General features: G+C 34.3%; 1 protein-coding gene across 3 annotated transcripts in view; it reads right to left on the bottom strand.

Moving 5' to 3' along the window:
* Positions 1 to 25,379, bottom strand: part of CCDC18 (coiled-coil domain containing 18) — a 93,648-nt gene extending 68,269 nt beyond the window's left edge. For 2 of the 3 annotated variants that reach the window (XM_069478222.1, XM_069478221.1), the window contains exons 1-7: positions 25,243 to 25,378; positions 24,401 to 24,575; positions 21,290 to 21,451; positions 16,757 to 16,863; positions 15,424 to 15,552; positions 5,745 to 5,841; positions 1,428 to 1,549 (exon numbers count right to left, since the gene is read on the bottom strand). In XM_069478222.1, the coding sequence (XP_069334323.1) occupies positions 1,428 to 1,549; positions 5,745 to 5,841; positions 15,424 to 15,552; positions 16,757 to 16,863; positions 21,290 to 21,451; positions 24,401 to 24,575; positions 25,243 to 25,376 (926 nt within the window). In that variant the 5' untranslated portion in view covers positions 25,377 to 25,378. Of the gene's footprint in view, positions 1 to 1,427; positions 1,550 to 5,744; positions 5,842 to 15,423; positions 15,553 to 16,756; positions 16,864 to 21,289; positions 21,452 to 24,400; positions 24,576 to 25,242 lie in introns of all 3 variants that reach the window. The other variant, XM_069478220.1, reaches the window with a different exon arrangement.
* Positions 25,380 to 26,162: the final 783 nt, after the last annotated feature.

Raw genomic sequence — 26,162 nt, 5'->3', positions numbered from 1 at the left:
TCTCCAAGAAAAAAAAAAAAAAAAAAGCCACCAGGCATGGGGGTTTAAGCCTGTAATCCTGGCACTTTGGGAGGCTGAGGCAGGGGAATCACTTGACAAGGGGAGTTCGAGACCACCCTGAGTAACATAGAGAGACCCAATCTCTACAAAAAAGAAAAAAAAGGAAACAAAAATTAGCTGCATGTGGTGGCATAGACCTGTAGTCCGAGCTACTCAGGAGGCCAAGCCAGGAGGATCGCTTAAGTCCAGAAGTTTAAGGTTACAGTGAGCTATGACGACACCACTGCACTCCAGCCTGGGCAACAGAGCAAGAGCCTGTTTCAACAACAACAACAACAAAAAAAAATTGGCACTACATAATTGTGAAGTCAGCTTTAGGGCACAGCATCAATGACTTTTTGTTCTTATGATGGTTCTTTTAAGAAACACTGCATCAGCAACATTCTTGATGGCACAGAGGAAGATACTGTATTGAAAAACATGGACATTTTAGAAGGGTCAGATTCTACATGTGAAGTTTTAAGAATATCTTAACCAATTTATTTCACTCATATTTTCCTTTTTGTAAAAAAGTAACACAATTTAAGAAATCATGACTAATTAAATATAATTAAGAATTCCTTTGTAAAGTATAAAACAAAAATTTAAGAGATAAAGCACTATATCATAGTATAATTAGCAGCATTTTTCTTTCTTAAAAGTGTATCTTGCAACCAATAATATCGGATTCTAGGAAATACTCTAGTTAAGGTAACTATTATAAAAACTATCTTTACCCCCTCTACCTTGGCAAAAATACTAAATGTACTACCTTAAGGAAAGTATGTAAAAACTAGACAAAGCAGTTATTCTAATTGTTCCCCGCTCCCCTTTTTTAAAATTAACAGTCTGAACTGATAAGAACTAATTAACATTAACCTCTGAGAGGGCAACATGATATACTAGAGAGAGTATAGGAATCAGAAGACCTTGATCTATCTTTTTCTGACTTTGGATACATAATGGCTACTCTCTGGGCCTCTGTTTCTTCACTTATAAAATGAGAAGGTTGGACTAGGTGATTTTTTTATGATTTGAAGAACTATTTTTATTAGAGTATCTGTTATTATACATATTTTACTAGCTAGCTAATGTGGTCATACTATAAGGACATTATATCTGTGTTAATTTTCTCTAAATATATGGAAAGCAAATATATCGATCAGTATTACTCTATGTTTACAACTATAGTGGCATGAACACATTTTTTATTTCACTTATAATTCAAACTTTATACCTAGAAAACAGCTTTGGCCATGAAGCCTATCTTTCTACATAACGTAAGCCCATAATTACGATATACAAAATATGAGGTTTTAAAACGTTTCAGCTTTTGTTCTAGTTCTACTTTGACACAAAAATCCTTTTTCTACAACAGGATACTGTACCTTAATTTCTCTTTCAGAATTTCAACTTCACTTTTATAGAGAGCACATTTTTCTTGTAGCCTTTTATTTTCTTTTTCACAGTTAATCAGATTTTTCTCTAATATTTCTTCTTCAGCTTGAACCTAAAACAATAATTTAAGTGGACATACTAATGTCATAAGTTTAGGTGTTTCAAACTAAAAATGTACATAGTGATTTGAGAAAGAAGCAGGAGAGCGGACTAAGTATTTCATACATTTAAGTCCCAAGCCTTACACTGAAACGGAGCAAAGTGAAGTTCCTGAGCAGTAACAAAGGAAAGGGAGGGGGATGCTACTACCTGTCTAGAAATCCTTAAAAGCCCTTAACAGGTGGACAATAGCACTGTCACCTGAAAGCAAAACTGCTCTGGCCTCACATGCACAAGGCAAGCAATTCATGTAGGGATGCCACATCAAAATTACTAAAGACTAATTTCAGTGCAAATGTTCCAGAGAAGTTATTTTGAAACTTTAGCCACAATATACTCCCACTGAAACGGCAGCCCAAAATGTAAAACAGATAAAAGTCAAGCACCCGGGGTGGAGGGATGAGTGGAGGATTGGGCAGATCTGCTCCAATTCCTTTTTCACATCCATTTAATTATAGGGCTCTGCTAAGCACAGTCAGAAACTGATAATCCTAAGAAAAGCTCTCTTTTCTCCATAAAGTCCTCCCTCTCCCCAAGGATATTCTTCCTATTTGGTATTCTACTTCCTCCTACAGATCAGGTTATTAAAAATTGCTTCTCAGATATTCCATTCCCACATGGACCTTCTCCAAGGCTTTCAAAACAGTGATCTGATTAACTAATTCACATTTAAGATTTCAATACCTAAGGAGGTCTTAATGTTTTATACAGGTAAGTGGTATTTACAGTCCTACTATAAAGGAATGGCCTCTTTGTAACCAAACAAACTTTTCCAGCTTTGACTTTAGTATCTAACATAATTGATAACTTCCCCTCTAAATTCTTTTATCCTTTAGCTATCACGATGATATTTTACTTGACTCTGGCTGCTCTTATTTTCTTTTTTACCTTTTACCAACTGGTCATTTTTACTCTGCTCTTCTCTTTTTGCATATTCCCTTTAAAAATTTTAGCTATTTTCTCGACTTTCCTTATTATAATTATGGTATGAGAAACACCTGAAGTTTCCAAAATCTCTCTTATCACCCTCACACTATGAAAATCACTTCAGCAACATCTTATCTTATGAGACCAAAGACTTTTAACTCAAAATTATTCAATTCTTCTTCTTTCTTCCACCTAAACTTTTTTGTTTGTTTTTTTTTTTTAACTGAGACAGAGTCTCACTCTGTCACCCCGGCTAGACTGCAGTAGTATAATCATAGCTCACTGCAACTTCAAATTCCTAGGCCCAAGAGATCCTCCTGCCTCAGCCTCCCAAGTAGCTGGGACTACAGGCGTGCACCACCATGTCACCACACCCAGCTAATTTTTTCTATTTTTAGTAGAGATGAGGTCTCCTTCTTGCTCAGGCTGGTCTCAAATTCCTGACCTCAAGTGATCCTCCCATCTCAGCCTCCCAGAGTGCTAGGATTACAGGTGTGAGCCACAGCACCAGGTCTTTTTTTCTGTACTGTTACCCACTTTTTCCCATAAGGAAAAGAAACATCCTTATTTTATTAAAAAATATGTCCCCTCTGCCTTTGGACTGTCATCTCCCATATCCTTCAGGACCTGTTTGCCATCTTTTATTCCCTATAATTCCAGCATTTTTTTTTCCTTCAGAATGCATTCTCAGACATAATTCCAGCATCTTCCATCTCCCCCTGCCACCCCCTCCACTGCTACTGTCCTTCGAATCTGCTAATATGTTCAGGATATCCCTAGTCCTAAAACCCCTTTCTGTTAACCTAGCTTTTTTCTACCCTTCTATTCACCACCACTCCCTTTATTTCCTCTTTATCTACCTTATATAGGTAGCTAGTCTGTTAGCTATCTCCACTGTCTCCCTTTCCATTTCTTCCATTTCAGAGGTTGTGCCTTCTGTCTCTACTACTTTAATAAAGTTGCTCTCTACAAAGTATCCAGTGACTCTTTGATTATAAAAACCAATAACCCTGTCTCAGTCCTCATCCTTTTTTGACCAATTTGCATCATCTGGCACTGAAAACCGTTACCTTGTTTTAAATCCATTGCATTGGCTTTTCCTATCATACATTCCTGATTCTCTAACTTTTTTGATCACTTCCTCTCCCTATCTTTCATAAGCTATTCCACTGGTTTTTTAACTGTCTCCCAGGGTTGTAGTCTTCATCCTGCTCTCACTCTACATAAACTCTTGTCAATGTCTAAGGCTTTTACCACTTAATTAGGTAGTGTCAATTCTTTTTTTTTTTTTTTTTTGAGACAGAGTCTAGCTCTGTTGTCCGGGCTAGAGTGAGTGCCATGGCATCAGCCTAGCTCACAGCAACCTCAAACTCCTGGGCTTAAGCGATCCTCCTGCCTCAGCCTCCCGAGTAGCTGGGACTACAGGCATGCGCCACTATGCCCGGCTAACTTTTTCTCTATATATATTTTTTTAGTTGGCCAGATAATTTCTTTCTATTTTTAGTAGAGACGGGGTCTCACTCTTGTTCCGGCTGGTCTCGAACTCCCAATTCTTAAATCTGTAGCCCTAGTACAGATTTCATTATCTAAGACCAGACTTGCAGATACAAATTCCTATTAGAAACCTACAACTGGATATTCTCCAGACATTTCCAAAATAGAACTCATTATATTTTTTTCCCAAATGGTCTATTTTGATTCATGATGCAATCATCCACCAGCCTCTCAAACCAGCAATCGAAAGATATCCCATACTTCTCCCTCTCTCTATCTTACTGCCTGTTCCTAATACATTTAAGTGGTCACAAGATCCCACTGATTCTCCAACTTTAATATCTCTCATATCTATCTACTCAACTCCATCATCTTCAATACCTCTTGCCTGGTCTTTCAGAGTCTCCTTGACTTGTCTCTCACCTCTCAAATACATCTTCACTTGATATCAGAGTGAACTTTCTAACACATAGATTCAATCATTTCCTCTGCTTAACACTATTCAATGATATACCACAATCTTAGAGATACCCTAACAGGGGTGGGGAACCTGCAGCCTTCTGATTTCAAGATTGTTCTTTTTTAAGCACCAAAGGAGGCAAGAAAAGTTTCATCTTTCTCTGCTACTTCCCCTTTAACGAAATGATTTGTTCTGTAAAATTTGGATTCAGTCAAAAGGCCACATTTAAGGACGTAGAAGGCCACATGTGGCCTTAAGGCTGCAGCATTTCCTATTCTGTAAAGCCTTCTTTGAGCCCATCAGAGTTTACTAAATCCCCCTTCATACTTCCCTACCATACCTACCTTATTTTATTATATTAAATACTTCTTATTCCAAAATACTGATATTATTTGTTTACATACTTGTCAATCTTACTAGACTGTGAGCTCTTTGGAGTAGGTGTTATGTGTTATGTATCACTGAATCTCCCAGAGACAAGCATAGTAGCTGGCATGTAAAAGGAACTTCATAAGTGTTTAATAAGTGAATACCCATTAGTTACCTATACTTTGAATCTTCTTATTCTACCTTTCTACTTAAACATTCTTTCCTCTGACCTTCTACCTTTCTTTGAACAGAATCATTAATTTCTTCTGCTTTAATTATTATCTCAAAAGGGAAGTCTTCCATTATCAGTATCTCTTTACCAGACCTCTCTCTGAGCTCAGTATCTGAATGTCCAATTTGTGACATTCTTCCATACAGATTTCATTACCGTGTGGTATTACTTAAAAATATTAAGTGCATGTAATACATGCATGGTAGTAAAGTCACTGTATTTCTATATAGAATCAGTTCGAGGAACCTTCCCTCTGAGAGGAAGAAGCAAGCCCCTCTCAGGATGGTAGGTCAAGGGAGATGACTTAAAAGTTACATAATCTACGCTGTCTTCATTTTCACTAAGGTGATGGAAATGAATTTCCTGCTTCTACTTCTCTAGCTCTACCCTCTGCTTACCGACTTCATCTTTCTTTATATTTTGTTTCTTCTTCTTGCTCTACTCTTTTCCCTCTTTAGATAAAAAACTTTCTGCTGATAATAAAAAGATTGGTGGACACCATCCTTTACTAATATTTATAAATTCTTTATTCAGTGATTTTATTATGAATGAGATCATAAAAATCACTCTCAGCTTCAACTGTAGATATACATAGTCTAGTTATGTCTACCTTTATTTCTAGAATATAGACAGTAATATAAAACATTGTGCACAACTACCTCTTACCTTTTCCAGTTTTTCAGCTACTTTTTCTTTATATTGTTGGAAAGCTTTACTTAGCTCTTCAGCATTATATAGTGCTTCATTTCTTTGTCGTTCAGCTCTAAAATTTAAAAAGTGAAAATAAATAGAAATAAAGAATGCTCTAAAGCACTGAGGAGTGTCAAGGAAAAATAAGAAGTAAAGAATGCTCTGCGCATGCTCTGCATTTGAATAGTTAAGTTCCAAAATAATCATTAATTAATTATAAGAAATAGTTAAAGAGAAGCAGATTTCTCTGTAGTAAAAAAAGTATTAGACTTAAACTGTAAAATGAACATTATACCATAAACATTTTTCTCATTCTATTGATATGAAAAATAAAATAAAACAAAAACACTTATAAACTTTGAAATATACATAAATTCTTATGTGTTGGCATTTTTTTCCCCCATGCCTAGAAAAGATAGATTAGGGAAGTAGCCTAAGGCTGGATAATAAATTTTCAAAGGTTAGGTGTTACATAATCAGTCCATTGTCTGGACTTTTAAGGACACTCAGTAAGTTCTGTGACTTTTGCAAAGGTCAAGTAAATTTTCAAAAAGGTATTTCAAAAAGCAATACTTCTACTAATACAAGATACAAAAATCTGAACAACAAAAAAGTCCAACCACTACTAAGCACTGTTTAACACATTAACTGCCATGTGAGTTGTATTTAACTCATGCTAGTTCTGAGCCGAGGGCCTAATGAAATATATGTAACTCACACATCTCTTCACTTTGGGAACCACGTGAACTATTTTTCAAGTTGCATATAACTCACGCACAGAAAACAATAAAAAAAATAACAAATTTTTCATTAAATTAGAAAGCATTGTTTTTGTTTTCAAAGTTTTTATTCTATTTTCATAATAAAACAGCATGGGCCCAAGGAAAAACTTTTTTTTCTAGTGTAGCAGTCAGTATGTCAAAAAAAAAAAAAAAAAAGCCTAACCTTGCTGCCTTACCTCCTAGCTGACCTTGACCTTTCCTTATACTTCTCACAATGAATTGAGAATACTGGGCATAACTGAGCACAATGAATTGAGAATACTTGGTCAATATCACACCGTACCTAAAAACATTTTTATATTTAAACCTATTCCCATCACATTCTTTCTTAAGTAAGTGAAGTTAGTGACCCTTCTTTTATCCAAAGTAAATTGCTCTATCTATAGTCTGGATCTTAACTCTTTTCCCTTCAGAAACTTTATCGTCTGTATTTTTAGCTTCTTCTCTGTTGGCTTCTTTGCAACAAATATAAACAAGTTCAACTAAAAGTATTCCTCATTTCCTGATCTATGTGGTTTTCAAGTATGTCTATCTGGTTCCAAAGTTTCAGATAAAGAAAAGACAGTTTAGACAATAAAGGATTTCTTTGAAAATCTTTAAGAATATATTCCATTTCTGAGTTTGCCTAGCTAGAGTTCAGAGAGCAAAGGATACCTGTATTCCTCACTTAAACAAAAACCTCCCCAAATATTGTGCTTTATTCTATCACCCTTCCTTTCAAGCCAAATTCATCCACTTTGCATTATCTACTCTTCCTCACTTTCAACTTTCAAAAAGTCATGACATTTCAGCCACACAGAAAAGAAAAAATATATCCATGTACTCCCAACCCAGCTCTAATGAATCTTAACTCTCTGCCTTTTGTACCCTTTTTTCTTTTAAGCAAACAAACCATTACAAATAGAATTGAGGTCCCTCTGTGTCCCTTCCAAATCCCACCCCCCTGACTTCTTACACAGATATAACCCTATCCTGATTTTGGTGTTTTTTACTTAGCACACTCATATATTAACCTATATCCACAAATAGTATATAGCATCTATTCTAAGAGGCATATTGTTTTCACATTTTTACATCTCTAAAATTGGTATGTATTTTATAATCAACAGTATATTATAGTTTCTTTTTCTTTTTTTTTGAGATAGGGTCTCACTACGTTGCCCAGACTGGTCTCAAACTCCTAGGCTCAAACCTACCCTCCCACCTCAGCCTCCCAAGTAGCTGGGACTATAGGCATGCACCACCATGTCTGGCCTATCATAGTTTCATAATGACTTTTTTTTCTTAGTGATACCTTAAAATCTGTATAATCTTACATCAAAGAACATCAAAGACTTTTTTCCATACTTTTATACTTTATATAAACAGCATCACACTGTAAATATGTTTCCACAAATTGTTTTTGTTCAATATAGTTCAAGATTTATCTATGTTCACCCACATGACTCTAGTTTATTTTCAAAAATCTACTACACACTCTTCTGCTATGTGAAAATTTTGTAACTTATTTATCCATTATTCATTTGATGGACATTGAGGTTGTTTCCAGCCAAAACAAACAATGCTTCAGTGAACATACTGGTGCACAGCCCCTTGGCAATATGTGTGAGAGTTTCTTTAAGATATGTAATCGGGTGTTGAATTGCTAGATATTTTCAAAAAGGTATTTTGAAGCTGAAGACACTAACTTGGTGTACCAATTTACACTCTGAACCAGAAATATATGAGAGTTTCTGTTATATCACATTGTTACCCACACTTAAAGAAGTAACAACAGAATAACAACAATTATAAAATAAATTATTTAAGCCTCCTAACAATCTATGATGAAGGTAAGTGCCACAAATGAGTCACTAAAAGGTTAAATAACTTATCCAAGATCTCACAACTAGTAAGTGTAACCTGTCTCCAAAATCTCTCTACTTAAACACTTTGTGCTATTACCTCTGGCATGGTATTCAATCCACTGGGCCCTAGAGTTGTAATTCTTGCTTTCTAATTCTACTTCTGCCACTTTCTAAAAGTGTAACCTTAATTTCCCTCTAATTCAGTTTTCTCTTCTGTAAAACAAGGATTAAAGTGCTTAGAAAAGTACACATAATAAATGCCCAATAAGTTACTACAATTATCATCAAATTAAAAATATTTGCCAATCTAGCAGTATGAAATGACTATAGTTTTACAATCTCAATGTAGTTGGAACCTGCACTTTTTATCACAGTAAGACTGCAACTTTTTCAAGTTTCATTGGCCATTTTGGTTTCCTGTCCTTTAAACTACTTGTTCGGATTCTTTTTATTACTGAATTATTTATAAAATCTGGATACTACTCTTTGTGAATTATATTATTTGCAAATATTTTGCCAAGTATCTGGCTTTTCTTTTTACTTTTTAAATGATCTACCTTAATGAAACAAAAAGTTTTTATCTTAATGGACTCAGAGTTTAGCAATCTTTTCCTGTAATATTTATGCTTTCTGGATCTCATTTAAAAACATTTTTCCCATGCTGTTTTGATTACCATCACTTTGTAGTATAATTTGAAGTCAAGTAATGTGATGCCTCTAGATTTGTTCTTTTTGCTTAGGATTGCTTTGGCTGTTAAAGCTTTTTTTTGGTTCCGCGTACATTTTTGGATTGATTTTCTAATTTTGAAAAATGACATTGGTATTTTACTAGGGATTGCATTGAATCTGCAGATTGCTTTGGGCAGTATGGTCCCTTTCACAATATTGATTCTTCTAATCCATGAGTGTGGGATGTTTTTGCATTTGTTTGTGTCATCTAAGATTTCTTTCATTTTGTGATTCTTCTGGTAGACATCTTTCACCTCCTTGGTTAAGTATACTCCTAGGTATTTTGTTTTTGTTTTGTTTTGTTTTTTGCAGCTGAGAGAATGCAACTGAGTTCTTATAAAAGTAGACAAGTAGATCAATGGAACAGAATGGAGAACTCAGAAATAAAGCCAAATACCTACAACCAACTGATCTTCAACAAAGCAGACAAAAGAATACATCGGGGAGAAGACACTCTATTCAATAAATGGTGCTGGGGAAATTAGCATAATGCAGAAGAATGAAACTGGATCCCTATCTTTCACCATACAAAAAAATTAACTCAAGATGGATTAAAGACTTGAATGCAAAACATAAGACCATAAAAACTCTAGAAGAAAACCTAGGAAAAACTCTCCTGGACACTGGCCTAGGCAAAGAATTCATGACTAAGACCCCAAAAGCAATTGTAACAAAACCAAAAATAAATAAATGTGACTTAATTAAGCTAGAGGCCATTAGCCTAAGTGAAGTAATGCAGGAATGGAAAACCAAATACCACATGTTCTGACTTATAAGTGGGAGCAAAGCTATGTACACAGGGGCATACAGGGTGGCACAATGGGCACTGGAGATTCCAAAGAGGGGAGCCTAGGAAGGAGATGAAGGAAGAAAAAACATCTATCAGGTGCGATGTACACTATCTGTGTGACAGGTACGCTAAAAACCTAGACAGCACCACTATACAATTTATCCATGTAACCTGAAAACCACTTGTACCCCTAAATCTATCGAAATAATGAAAAAAATGAATAAATAGTATGCAGAGTTGCCATTTAAAAATAAATAAAATAAAATAAAATGAAATAGGCTGAGCATGGTGGCTCAAGCCTATAATCCCAGTAGTTTGGGAGGCCGAGGCAGGAGGATTGCTTGAGGCCAGGAGTTTGAGATCAGCCTGGGCAACACAGTGAGAGCTTGTCTCCACAAAAAATACAAAAATTAGCCAAGTATTGTACCCTGTGCCTATACCCCCAGCTACTTGGGAAGCTGAGGCAAGAGGATCACTTCAGACCATAGGAGTTTGAGACTGCAATGAGCTATGATCATGCCACTGCACTCTTGCCTGAGTGACAGAGATCCTGTCTCTAAATAAATAAATAGATAGATACATAAATAAACCAGACAAAACAAAACAAAAACATTCTTCCCTACCATGAAACATCATAAAAAATATTCTCTTACTTTTTCTCTAAAAGTTTTGCTTTTCACAATTGGGTCTTTAATCCATCTGGGAATTTTTTGCAGGTACAGTATGACATAAGGATCTAATCTAATTTTTTAAAATTTGATAACCAATTCTCCCAGCATCATTTTTTGAACTTTTTATTTTGAAATATTTCAAATCTGTACATTCTTCGTATGGATTCATCAATTTTTGACATTTTGTCACAATGTTTTGTTTCTAACTTGAGAGTTTTTGCACTGAACTATATTCTACAGTAATTAGTATCCTCCAGTCATAAACCCTTTAGCATGTACTCTCCTAAGAATAAGGAGACTGCCTCACACAACCACAATGCAACTATCAAATTAAAGAAATCTAAAACTGATACAATACTATTATCTAATATACTACCCATATACAAATTTTACCAATTATTCCAATAATGTTCTTTATAGATTCTTTTTTTCCCTCTGATTCAGGATCACCTACTGCTTTTAATTATCATGTCTCTTTAGTCTCCATAATCTGGAACACTTTCTTAGCTTTCCTTAATCATTCATGACACCGACATTTTTTAAGAGTACACAACAGTTGTTTTATAGAACATCAATCTAAGTTTGTCTGATGTTTCCTCATGATTAGATTCATGCTACTCATTCTTGGGAGGATTAATAAGTGATATTGTAGCCTTCTCAGTATATCACATATGATCATATGATATCCATTTGTACAACACCTTAATTCAATTCTTCCATCCTTTCTTTCCCCTGATTTGTAATGCCATTTCCCTTACATGTGAAGTTTCCACTGTATGTGTGTTTGCTTACAGGTCTCTGTTTGTACTGATATTACACTGACTTAATTAGTATAACTTCAGAAGACTTGATGTTTCTGTAGGCATGTTCTCCACCTTGATTTATAACTTTTAAACTGCCGTGTCTATTCTTGGACACTGGTTCTTCCATATGATTTTTAGGGTCAGCTCATTAAGTTCCACCAAAAATCCTGCTAGGATATTGATTCCAATTGTACTGAATATATAAATTATTTGGGGGAAATCTGGCACTTTTATACTAGGTTCCCTTCTAGAAAAATGATATATATCTCATTAATTAGATCTTCTTTTAAGACTTTCAGTAAAGTTTTATAATTTTCTCTACTGTGTTAAGGATGTCTTTTTATCCTGATGTCCCGACATCTGGAGACTCACTGACCCTAGGGAGACTGCTCCTCCAAGGGGTAGCCAATTCTTAAAGATAGTAAACTCCAGCATACTTTTCTAGGTCAAATAACCAATCCAGAATCCAATCTCTCTCCCCGCATCTAGCTCTGACACTTGGAGCCAATATTCCTCTGTCCTAATCACCTCAGGGCCAGGTACCAAACAACCCAGGAAAGTCCTTATAACCCAGAGCCCACTGAAATTATTCAAACTAACCAATCCTAAACCTGTTTACCCTGTAATACTATTCCTTCACACAAAAACCACAATAAAAATTCTTGCCCAACATTTTCTTCCCACTCCTTCTGCCTCCTTACTGTCCCTGATGCCTCCCCATGTGGGCCTTCTGTATAGCATATTATGCCTCCTGTTTCTGGCAATCTGTGAGTATAAAAACTTCTTCCTTCATGTCAGTCATGTCTGTGTTACCATTTGTGATTAAAACAAATGGATGTTTTAAAACATCCACTACGACTGCACATGTATCTTCTGTAGATTTTTCTTATTTAATTTATAGTTTTTTCTTATTTGATTTTAATTTTTTATTGAGTAAAATGCAGAAGTTTTTAAGTGAATGAATTTTTCTATATTTGTGTATTTTCATAACTACTACCCAGATGAAATACAGAATATTTCCAGCACCCCAAAAGGCTCCCTTGCATACCTTCCTAATCAATACTCTTTACCCCAAAATGTAAGCACTATTTGGACTTTTAACAGCATATATTAATTTTGCCTATTCTTAATTTCTTATTGAATTATATAATATTCTTCTGTGTCTGGCTTCTTTTGTTGAACATTATATCTGTGATATACAGATACATGTGTTGCTCTTTTTCAGACATGCATATTTCATTATGTGAATATACCACAATTTATTTATTGATTCCACTGAACGTTTAGCAACTACAAATAAAATTAGTTTGAACATTCTTGTACCTATCTTTTAATAGATACAGAGACTAACTTCTGTTGAAGTAGATGCTGGATCATAGCGCAGGCTTATGTTTAGCTTTAGTAGATACTAACAGTTTTCCAAAGTTGTTCTACCAATTTACACTCCCATTAGAAATGTATGAGAGCTCCATTTGCTCCATATCCTTGCCAAAATTTGATATTGTAAGTCTTTTTCATATTAACCACTGTGGGCCATAGTTGGCATGATGTTTCTTTTTGTCATCATTGTTTTGACTGGCTTAGTTATTTGTGGGAAGATTTAAAATTATTCATTCAGTATTTCTAACAGCTATACATCTATTCAGGTTTTCAATTTATTTTTAAGTTAGTTTTATTAAATTATATTTTGCAGAGAAATTTATTTAGTCTAAATTTTCGTATTTTTCATCCTAAAATAATTCAGTTATTGGTCTTATCTCCTATAGCTATGCCTATAATTGAGGAGTCCCTTTTCAATCCCAATGTTTGAGCCTTTTCTCCTTGATTAATCTTATCTGATGCCCATTTTCTTTGTCATTGTGAAAATAACCAGATTTAGGTTTTGGTAATCCTTTCTGTTGTTTCTTTGTTTTCTAGTCATCTATTTCACCCTTACATTTATTATTTAATTACTGCTATTTTCTTTTGATGCTTTTTCCTCACATGTCCTTCTTCTGACTATACAATTGGATATTTTAGTTCATTAATTTTCAGTCATGATTTATAATATAGGTATATAAGGTTAAATTTTTTCCTCTAAGAATATATTTAGCTGCAGCTTACAACGAGTGACATGTCATTTTTTTTTTTTTTTTTTTTTTTTTTTTTGAGACAGGGTCTTACTCTATTGCCCAGGGCTAGAATGCAGTGGCATCATCCATAGCTCACTGCAGCCTTAAACTCCTGGGCTCCAGCAATCCTCCTGCCTCAGCCTCCCAGAGTGCTAAGATTATAGGCCTGAGTCACCATACACAGCCCAGCCTGCCTTTCTTTCCTCATCTCCTACTACATCTATTTACTTATAAGTACATAAAACTACTTAGAGTTCTTTAGCAATGATGCTCTTTGATACATTTGTATCTGCACATGCTGCCCAGAATGTGTCTGTCCCCACTTATTCACCTAGTGAAAGCAAAGTCAATATTCTACCTTAAAAATCATCTCTTATCTATAAAGGAAACTAATAGCTCTTCCTTGTACTTTTTATTAGCAGCCATTTTGTGAATCTGGTCTCCACATATTATATCTCACTATTTTAAATAACAATGTACAAAGCTTATCTAAATAAGTCTGAATATTAGAAAATTTAACCACGCAGCTTACACAATAGTTATAGTTTGTTAGTATTTATTACTGAAAAGGCATCTTGTATTTCTTTTTTCATTTAATCTTCATATCTATATATATCAAGACAATATCGTCTTGATTTAATAGATGAAAAAACTGAGGTTTGAGAAGGTTAAATAGTTTGCCCAAGGTAACAAAGCCACTGAGAGATAAAATCTAGCTGACTCCAAAATCTAAACATTTTCCACTAAGCCACAATGGCCATCAAATACATACTGTAACTTGAACTAGGCTAACCAAATGTTGCTGTGAAAAAATGACCTATAGATTAGTTAAAAGTGGTTTTTAGAAGTTTAAGTACACATGAAAATAAATACTTAACCAATTTATGACAAATTAAGTACTTTTTTCATAACCTAATTTATATCATAGTATAAATCTTTAAAATATTTGTCAAAGAAGATAAAAATGCAGATTATGATTTTACTCTGCATAAAGGCTGCTACATTCATACTGTTATAAAATCTTATTAAGGTCAAAAGTTTTAAATTAAAAGTTAATTGGCATTTAAAGTTAATGGTTTCCTCTTCAGAGCTACCTAAAAAAACTTTACCTCAAGACATAATTTATACAAAACAGAAATTTTTTTATTACTTATGTATTCTGATAGGAAGACCCAACCACACTTTCTTATGAATTGAGTTTCTTTTTCTATCATATCTGAGGCAAAATTTTCCTTTTAAGAGTTCATGTGTCGGGCATGATGGTTCATGCCTGTAATCCTAGCCCTCTGGGAGGCTGAGGGGGGAGATCACTTGAGCTCAGGAGTTCGAGACCAGCTTGAGCAAGAACGAGACCCCGTCTCTACTAAAAATAGAAAAACTAGCCAGGCACGGTGGTACGTGCCTATAATCCCAGCTACTAGAGAAGCTGAGGCAGGAGAATCACTTGAGCCCAGGAGTTTGAGGTTGCTGTGTGATAGGCTGATGCCATGGCACTCTAGCCCAGGTGACAGAGCGAGCCTCCGTCTCAAAAAAATAAATAAATAATAAGAGTTCATGTAACATTTTATTTAATTTTATTAGAGGTAATCTTAAAGGCTTTTTCTCTGTTAGTTTTTTAAATTCAATGTATTGGTTTTAATTAGGTCATACAACTTAATTTTCAGAACTAAGTAAATACCATTATATTAATAATCATTATCAGTCTTCTAGGAATTAACTCCAATCCAAAATGCCAATAACATAATATCTACATATGAAAATTTTAATGGAAAATGAAAAAAAGTAGTGGACAAAAAAGAATATTAAGTTATTCCAATGCCAAATTTCTGAAATTTTTTCACTTCAAAAATTAACTAGATTTTAAAATATGTAATATACCCTTTTATTCCCTTCAAAAAAATATTTGCTTTAAAAACACGTACCTTTTTCCTTGTTTAGTTTGTTCAAGTAAGTCCACTTTCAACTTTATACATTCCTCTTTGGACACCTGCAAACTCTGTTCTTTTTCAATTACCATTTTCTGGCTCTGTTCTAATTTTTCTTCTGCCTCTCTATAAAATAAAGGATATTTTTTAAAAACTATTAAAGAGATTATTCCAGGCATGCAAGAATAATTCAACATTAGGAATTCTATTACTTTAAATCAATGAGTTAAGAGAAATAAATATGTAATAAGAGACAAAGAAAAGGCATATTCATCACTTCTCAAGAGATTTTTAAAAGGAATACAAGAATACTTCCATCAAATGAAATACATCTGAAGTAATAGCTCACATGATATTTCATGACCAGATACTGGAAGCATTACTATATAGTTCAGAAACTAGATAAGGATGACTGTTATAAGCCCCACATCCAACAATTTTTTTGACAGATCTACCCAACGCAAAAAGCAATGAGAAGTATAAATGTTGGAAAGGAAAGACAAATTTTACTTATTTGTTGATAATATCATTAGCTACCTGGAAAACCCCAGGTAATGAAAATGAAAAATTATTAGGATAAAAGAATATAAGAAATAGTTCAATTACAAAATAATTATACAAAAATCAGTAGCCCTTCCATATACTAGCAACGAATAGGATGGGAACAAATTCACAATAACCAAACATATAAAATACCCAGAAATAAACTTAAAATAATACATATAACAAAGAAAATTACAAAATTCTGATGGACATAAAAGACAACTTCAGTGTATATCAGAATCATCTGAACTTGTTAAAACACAGATTTCTGGGTCTCACTTCCCCATTTGTGATTCAGTAAGCCTGAGATGTGACCTAAGAATCAGCATTTCTAACAACTTCCCAAAAGATGCTAATACTACTGGTCCCATAACTACACTTTTAGAACACTCAAATAGAGTAATATGCTATTTAATATACATATATTTCCCACTTTATTCAAAGCAGAAGAGGAGAATAAATTATAAAGTGCCTGATTCCTTCTATTTTATTTCTTGAACTCCCATTGAAGCACTGGATATATATTGCTATGCAGAGCAAGAAATTAACTAATTCATATTTAACAAAAGCACATAAATGAGCATCTCAGCTTAGATCTAGCCTTTTTTAGGCCCTATATACTGCACGCAACCTGCAGTCAAGAGGAGTTATGAGTGACTGAAAACAGAGTCAATAAGTTCCAAGACAAATGGTTACTGGGGTGGAGGTAGGGGACAAGATTTAACAAGATATAACACAAACTAGAAGTAGAAAATAAAAATTTTAAAGCTATAAAAAGTATATTTACCTCAAAACTTTATCTTGGGCTGCAACTTCTGCTTCTAAACTTATAATCTGCTCTTCTAAGATTGGAACACTGGCTGCCTGCTGTTGAGCAGATTCAAGCATAAAAACCTAAAACATAAAAACAACTTTTAGAGTACTTTCTTTCAGGAAATAACTTAATCTTGGTCTTTAGTTTTTTTCCTGTCAGAGAGGGTTCAATAGGACTCCTCAATCACTAGTCAAATGTAAAGCTCATCCTATCTATTCCTTTGATCAACATTTATATGGGCATGTCATCATCATAAGCCAGTCTCAGCATCTAACCTCCTGCTATTACCCTCAATATCCTTAATATCCCAGTATAACTGATTAGCTATTTGAGAGAAAAAATAGAATCTCTGATACCATCTAGGAAGACAGAAAATTAGACATAAAAATATCAAACTATTAAAAATCATATGAGAAAATACTCAATAAATTTTTAAAAACTTAATTTTAGAATACATGCTTACTAGAGAAAATCTCTAGATAATACAGAAAAGCACAGTAATCCTACAACTTATAACAGAGTGCAACTATTGTGGTAGCAGAAATCTTACAATCTAAATGGTGTGGAAGAGAATATCAATAAGAGAACTAACTATCTCTGAAAAAAAAGTTTAGGACATGAACACATGACGTACAATAGAGGACAGGGGTGAGGTCCTAGATGGAAAACCAGGGATATAGTTCAAAGTCCTTGCAGATAACAGTCACTCTTTTTCCCACTCCCAGAACACTAATAGCAAGGCAACGCCTACCAGAAAAGAGGTAGAAGGTTTATTATCTGAAGAAACTGAAAAAGAGAGGATTGGGACTCTGGGACGCTAGGTAAAATGATGAGCAGGGATGAGGTAAACCTATAAACAAGGGGATTAATATAAAACCATCAGACTCCAGCTTACTAATCCATCTGATTTAGGGCTACCCCACAGGTGGGAAATCAAAGGATCCTTTGCTAGAGAAACTCAACAGCTCCAAAGAAAAAGGCTATCACAAAATAATACTGATTGTGGGTAGTTGGGTATTTCCCTACAAAGAACCACCTTTCCCCAAACCATCATTCACAAATGAAGCCCACTGGACAACTTCACCAATACATAGAGATCTTCCAAACAGTATTTAAATGCTTTTCTCTTAAACAAGAACAGCCAAAACACTAATATCTAAAAAAACCTTCTAACATGAAAGTCAGAGATCCAAACAAAAGAAAAAAGAAAGTAGCAAGCAAAGCAAACATAAAAAAAAATTATTAAAATTTCAGAGTGCTGAGAGGATACTGCATCAGGATGTTATGAAATATAAAACAATCAAAGAATAAGAAAAAGCTTTGGAAAATGAAAAAAGTATGACAGTCAAAATAAGAGATTCAATAAAAGTGTAAAAAGTAACATGAGGAAATCTCCTAAAAAGAATCACAGGAAGACAAGAAGATGAAAAATACCAGAAAAAAATCTGGAAGATTTAGAAGACCAATCCAGGTGGTCCAATATTCACCTAATAGGAAATATAGAAGAAAGCAAGGAATAAAATTATGTAGGAAAAATTTCTAGGACCAAAAGAGACAAGTTTCCAGCCTGAAAGGTCCCTTGTGTGGGGATCATGCTCAACATGAGCAATAAAGTGCTATTCAAGGACACATTGCTATGCAATTTTAAACATCAGGGAAAGAGGAAGACCCTAAAAACTACCATAAAGTGAAAAACAAAGGGGAAAAAAATTACAAGCTAAGGAAAATGATTGACAATGGCATCAGACTTTTCAAAGCAGCACTGGAGGATAGAAGAAAGTAACATCCTAAAAATCCTGATATAAAATAATTTTAAACCTCAAATTCAATTATGAGTGGGAGAGAAATTAAGACATTTTCAGACAGGAAAGGAAGCAACTAGAAAATATGCTCCAATTATAGAAAGAACATAAGATTCAGGAAATGGTAGGTTCAATATAGAAGAACATCAGAGAGAAGTTCCAGGATGGCAGCTAGACAGTAGAGGCCTGGGGGGCAAAAGGCTCAGAAAGAGCAGGATGCCAGAAGTGTAAGTACAAACATTGCCAGTGGTTCGTACCTATAATCCTAGCACTTTGGAAGGCTGAGGTGGGAGGATTGCTTGAGGCCAGGAGTCCAAGACCAGCCTGAGCAACATACCCGTACCCCATCTTTACCAAAAATAGAAAATTAGTGGGGTGCGGTGGCATGGGCTTGTAGTCCTACCTACTAGGGAGGCTGAAGCAGGAGAATCCCTTGAGCCCAGGAGTTTGAGGCTGCAGTGAGCTATGACTGTGCCACTAACCTTCAGCTTGGGTGACAGAGCAAGACCCTGTGTCAGAAAAACAAAAACAAATTGCTAAATGGTAAATTATGAATATACTGATGGAGCCAATAGGGCTTTTCAGCATAAGATTACCAAGGTTGGCATATATGCAACATCAAAAGGTCAGACCTGCCCTGAAAAAGGAAGCTTCTCGTTGTTATAATATTTAAACAATTTAGAAAATGCTGAGCTGGAAAGTAAAATTCCAATGTCTGTCTTACTGCCTAGAATAAATAACTACTGGTGAGTTTTTTTTGTTGTTGTTGTTATGTTTAGAGACAGGGTATCATTTACTCACCAGGCTGGAGTGCAGTGGTACAATCATAGCTCACCGTTGTCTACAACTCCTGAGCTCAAATGATCTTCCTGCCTCAGCCTCCTGAGTAGCTGGTACTACAGGCGCACACCACCATGCCTGCCTAATTTTATTTTATTTTATTTTTTAGAGATAGGGTCTCACTCTGTTGCCCAGGCTGGTCTCATATTCCTGGCCTTAAGCGATCCTCATGCCTCGGTCTCCTAACATTCTAGGATTACAGGTGTAGAGCCACCACGCCCGGCCCACTGCTATGTTTATGAGGGCTGTTGGGAAAGTACCCAGCCATTGTTAATATGTAATTTTCATATTACATGGCTGCATACTTTAGGCCTCGTATATTCTAAAAAGAAAGGTCCACAAGACTATTATTATTTCCTTTAAATAATTAAGTACTTATGACTTTAAAAAGAAATTACCTACAATTGAAGAAAAATTTAAAATATAATTAATAAACAGAAAAGTTGAACAAATCATAAAGAAATCTAAACAGCAAACAAGTACACTGCAAAGGCAAACCTCTTAAGAAATCAAGAAAAATAATATTTTTCCCTCAAAGTGACCAAAACAATGTAGAATACTTAATGTTGAGTGCAATATATGACTGAGAAACATTCTTTCCCTATAATTTGGTCATTCTGCCTCTGGAAAGCTATCCTAGAAATAATCCCAAACATCAAAAGAAGTTTTATGTTCATTGTTGCATCTTTTCTCCTTGGGCTGAAATAAACCCTAATAGCACTTTGTTTTCTTTGAAAGATATAAAAGAAAAATAAAGCTTACTCATAACTCTTCTACTTAAAACTATATATGTAATATATATATATACATATATATAATGCCTGTAAAAGAAAAGAGTTAAAGCCCCACCCCAACCTTCCAATTCCTCTTGAAATTATCAACAGTACGGAGCAGTCTTTCTTTCCTTATATACATCATATGTATATCTACACACAAACACACAAACATACTCATGTGCACGCTTTATAAAAAGCAAAACAGATCATTATAGGTGTGTACTGCTCTATGTTTTTATACCACTAAATATATTAGATAATTTTTCAATGCTGATTATATACACTGTTCTGTCTTTACATATATCATTTAAACCTCATAATGATTCATATAAGTCAAACAACTTTGCAACTTAGTACAATATATTTATCTCATTTTTAAAAAAAGGCTTTGTTGCTATCCATTTTATGGGCATACCATAATTTACCATGTCTATTGTTGGATATTTTAGTTTCCTCTATTATAATTTTTTGTATAATAGCAATCATACAGTATAAAATAGGACACCACTGAAAAAGGGGAATTATTAACTAAGTTCCATTATAATCACATACTGAAACATAAGGCTACCATAAAAAATGATCAATGGAAAAGCTATGTAAATGCCTCAGAAAATGCTTAGACTATATATGCAGTAAAAAACATAGGAAAAAAACAAAACTATTTAAAACAGTCTGGATTCAACTATGTAATAAACCAATAAAGTGGTTTCTAGATGGAGGAAATTCTGGGTGGTCTTTCTCCCTCTTCTTTTTAAGTTTTCAAAGATGAGAATGTATTATTTTAAAAAGGAAGATAAATAAGCTACACTTCTTTTACCTAAGAAATAAAACCACACAAATTGGTAATATTGACTTTAAAAAGCTGACTTAACTAAATGCAAAAACTATAAAGTTTCCCTAAATCATTTTCAGATATAAAATTCATATAAAATTTATGTCATAACATGTTGATACTATAGTATAATATCATAATAAAAATTACTATACATAACACACTTAAGACATTATAAAGAATATTTTTCCAATTATAAATTTTAAAATGATTACAACTATTTTCTGTTGGCATACTCATGATTCAAGATACATACTTTTGCTCTTGACTGTGTTAATTCAAAGTGGATAGATTCTATTTTAGTCATTAAAGAATGATTCTGTGTGACCAAACAAGTATTCTGTTGCCTAAGTTTATTAAGTTTCTCTCGAAGGCTTTTAATCTCCTGTTCCACAGAGGTAGGAGATGAAAAAGACATCTGAAAAATGAAAAAGAACAATCTATTTTGAATTATTTCAATTAAGGATTACATGTAATTAATGGAAAATGATGAACAATTATGAATAAGATGACTAAGCAGCTGAGAAAAAGAGTTAAAATATTTAGTGAGTGCTGACAAGAATATGGGGGACAATCAGTACTCTCTCCTCCACTGCTGGTGGAACTGTACATAAGTACAACTTGGAAAAGAGTAGTACACTTTGGAAAACTTGGTATTATCCAGTAAAGTTGAATATGCTAAGACCCAACAATATCATTCTTGGGTATAAATCTGACAGAAACTTTTGTGCTTTTGCAACTAAAGATGTTACACAAAAATATTCCTTGCTACATTGTCCACAAGAGACAATAAATGGAAAGAATATCTGAGTGATATATTTATGTAATTCAAAGTCAAAACAATATGAAAGTATACACAGAAGTCTCTTTCCCATCTGTAATAGGTAGGTAACCATTTTTGTAAGTTTCTTGTTTAGTCTTCTAGTGATTCCACATGCATATACAAGCAATACAAATTACCCATTTCCCTCACTTCCATATGCAAAACTAGCATATTATATATACAGTTCTGCACTTTGCATTTTACTTGAAAAATATATAGTTTCTCCATAATCAATACATTGAGAAACTCTTATCCTTTTTTTCTCAACTGCATAGTTTTCATTGCATGAACAAACCATTAGTTTATCCAACTAACGTGACCCCTACTACTGGACACTTGAGCTATTTCTAATCTTTTAATGTGACAAACAATGCCTCATTTTGTCCCTGGTCAGATGTGCCTGTAGGATAGTTTTCCAGAAATGGAAGTTCCAAGTCAAGGTAAATGTATTTGTAATTTTGGTAAATATTGCCAAATGCCTCTCCATAGTGTTACATCATTTTGCACTCCCATTAGGCAATATATGTGCCTCGGAATATCACCAGCAAAATATATTGTCAAATATCTGGATGCTTAACAATTTGACAGGTAACAACTGGTATTTAAGTATAGTTTCATTTTAAATTTCTCTTAATATAAGTGAGATTGGACACCTTTTCATTAGTTTGAAGAACACTTTTCTTTTCCATTCATGTCTTTTTACCCACGGGTTATTGATTTTTTTCCTTCTCACTTTCTAGGAGATCTTCACATATTAGAGAGATTAGCCCTTTGTCTTTGATATGCATTACCAATATTTTTTTTCCCTATTTGTCTCTTGATTTTGCTCGTGGTAAAACACAACGATTTCCACTAGGGCATATACACAATAAAAAGGATCAGCGATGTGAATTAGGATAGAGATCAAATTTCTCAGAATTACATACTCTTTGCAGACATGGAATTTGAATGTATTTCTAAAATGTTGGCTAAGATAGCTTCATCAAGCAGCTTTCTATTCAGCAATCCCACTACTGGGTATCTACCCAAAGGAAAAGAAATCATTATATCAAAGATACCTGCACCCCTGTGTTTATCACAGCACTATTCACAATAGCAAAGATATGGAATCAACCTAATATCCATCAATAGATGATTGGATAAACAAAATGTGGTATGTGTGTATATATACGTACACACAATGGAATACTATTCAGCCATTAAAAACATGAAATAATCTCTTTTGCGGCAACATGGATGGAATTGGATGGACGCCATTACCTTAAGTGTAACAAATCAGACACAGAAATACCTCATGTTCTCACTTATAAACGGGAGCTAAATAATGTGTACACATGGACAGAGAGTATAGATTAACAGACACTGAGACTTGGAAGGGCGGAGGGGTGGATGATGAGAAATTACTTAATGAATATAATCAATGTACACTATTTGGGTGATAGATATACTGAAAGCCCAGACTTCACCACTATGCAACATATCCATGTTGTAAAATTGCACTTATACTCCTTAAATTTATACAAAATGAAAAGCAGCTTCCTAACCAAAAGAAAATCTCTTATTAGTTGGCTTTCTAAAAGGAAAAGATCAAATTTGTATCCAAAAAGTTTATGCTGTGTATATGCTACCATATCTGTGTATATACATATTGAGGGTGGGGGAATAAAGAACAGAAAGGAGAGTGGAAAGGGAGATAAAAAGGTTGAGTAAGCAAGAGGGATAAACACAGGTAGACAGATAATATAATAGAATAAGAAAGAGGGAAAGAGTTCCAGACCAGGAAAAGATCTCTAACATCATCAACAAAATTAGGGATAATAAAATAAGAATAGTGCCATGCTATCAAATAGTACTGGATCCAGTCTAAACAATGGGTGTACTTTAATCACTTAATAAATAATCAGTGATCTATTATGTACAGTGCATAGTGCTAAAATCAAGGGGATTATAATTTACCTTGGAGAAGAAGACATTTAACTGCAAAATGGTAACAAATATAGATGTTTAAAAATAGAGTTGGCCGGGCGTGGTGGCTCACGCCTGTAATCCTAGCACTCTGGGAGGCCGAGGCGGGTGGATTGCTCAAGGTCAGGAGTTCAAGACCAGCCTGAGCAAGAGTGAGACCCCATCTCTACTAAAAATAGAAAGAAATTATATGGACAACTAAAATATATATATATACAAAAAATTAGCCGGGCATGGTGGCGCATGCCTGTAGTCCCAGCTACTCGGGAGGCTGAGGCAGTAGGATCGCTTAAGCCCAGGAGTTTGAGGTTGCTGTGAGCTAGGCTGACGCCACGGCACTCTAGCCCGGGCAACAAAGCGAGACTCTGTCTCCAAAAAAAAAAAAAATAGAGTAATATACCAAGATAACTACTTTCTTGTTAGGACATAAAAAGAACAATTGTACTTAAATTCTTAAGAACCGAAGACTACAGAAAACATGAATAAAGCATTTAAACAAAAACTGCAAGAAAAAATATTTTAAGTAGACAGATCTAAAACTACAACTACTTTTAAGTAAGTAGGTTTAAAAATAATAACCTTATCTCTTGGCTTTTTTTGAAAGTCAGTACTGTTACCAGATGTTTTACAAACTTTTTTATAAGGTGAGTAACTCAAAAGTCCACAGTGGCTAGGCTGAACAAGATCTTCCAAAATGGGCCCTTCAGACTTTGAGGGATTAGAGGCATAATCGGATTTTTCACTTGGACTAACACTAGAGAAATAAGAAAAACATATTTTAGTTCTTAGGTAGTTTAAGTATTCACTACAAATTGCTATACATTAGATAAAAAAAAAAAAAGAAAAGAACTAGAAATGCTGCTGACAATTAAATTCATAGTTATGAACATAAGCCAATGTTTCCACTACATTGTAAATAAACCATAATTAGTTTTAAACTAGCAACCTACGCATTTCCACAGCCTCTATGCTAGGATTACTTAGGATTCAAAAAATAGTCATAGTAATAAAAGACTAATAAATCCCAAAATATATATTTTATACTCTGAATTCTAACACATTAAAGGTGTTTTTACAAATGTAAGTGCTGCTCTAATATTCCTATTTTTCCCTAAACTGAGAGTTATATTAAAAGTACAGAGGCCAGGCATGGTGGCCCCTGCCTACAGTCTCAGTTCCTCAGGAGGCTGAGGCAGGAGGACTGCTTGTGCCCAGGAGTTTGAGGCTACAATGAGCTATGATCACGCCACAGTACTCCAGCCTGGATAGAGTGAGAACCTGTCTCTAAAAAAAAAAAAAAGTAAGTATAGGAAATTCCAGAAGTATATTACAAACACAATATATAATACTGAAATCTATACATTTTATATTCATAAATTAAAGTCATACTCTGAATTCTCTATGTGATTAAACTTACTTACATGGATAACTCTTCCCCTAAACTTTGCAAACTCCATTCTGTTATTTTCAGTTCATGTCTTAAGGAAGCAACATTTGCAAGCAAACTTTCTTCTTCATTGTCTTTATTATAGTAGTCTGAAGAACTAGATTCCATTTCTTAAAAAAAGAAATTAAGATTCTATTGTTTCAGTCAAACTACTCTCCCACTAATAGAATTTAACTCATTATTTTCCTATCTCAAATGCTGTGAAATCTTCCATGACGGTTTAAAACAAAACAAAAAAACCAACAACAATGAATTTCTCTGACATGTAAAGCCATAATGGAAAGTTAATACAATTTCAATGGATAAATTTTGCATATTAGCCATGGTCTAGTTATTATAGTTCCCCTTTTCCAAGCACATTTGATCTTCCTAACAATCGTGTAAACTAAGTATTTTTATTCCATTTTAAGGAAATTAAGAATCAAATAACTTGCTCAAAATTATACAAACTGTAAATAGTGACACCAACATTTGAATCCAGGTCATCAGGATCCAAAGACCTTCTAATTATGTCACACTGTACTTTTCTAACTTATTATCATACATCAGTTTAAATAAGAGGTGCATGAACTTTCATAATCCCATTACAAGCTCTGGACATCTGATAAAATGGTATCATAACAGTCATTCATATTTTCTTAGAAGGCAATTTACTACTAGATAAGTTATCTCCTCCTCCCATTCAAAATGGTTATAAAATTTAAAACACACACACTCACATTTTAAGTCACAACCACAGGGATCAAAATGACATTTGGCAGGTCAATCATGGAAATATATGAAGAAAAGCTTTTGATTCTTCAATGGATGATTATCTCTAGGGTCGTGAAACTCTCTACCAGATTCCTTTGCACATAAAAAAACCATGATAGGCCGGGCGCGATGGCTCACGCC

This window comes from Eulemur rufifrons, chromosome 8 (genome assembly GCF_041146395.1).
Source record: "Eulemur rufifrons isolate Redbay chromosome 8, OSU_ERuf_1, whole genome shotgun sequence".
Classification (NCBI taxonomy): domain Eukaryota; kingdom Metazoa; phylum Chordata; class Mammalia; order Primates; family Lemuridae; genus Eulemur; species Eulemur rufifrons.
This window is presented reverse-complemented; position numbering and strand designations above follow the sequence as displayed.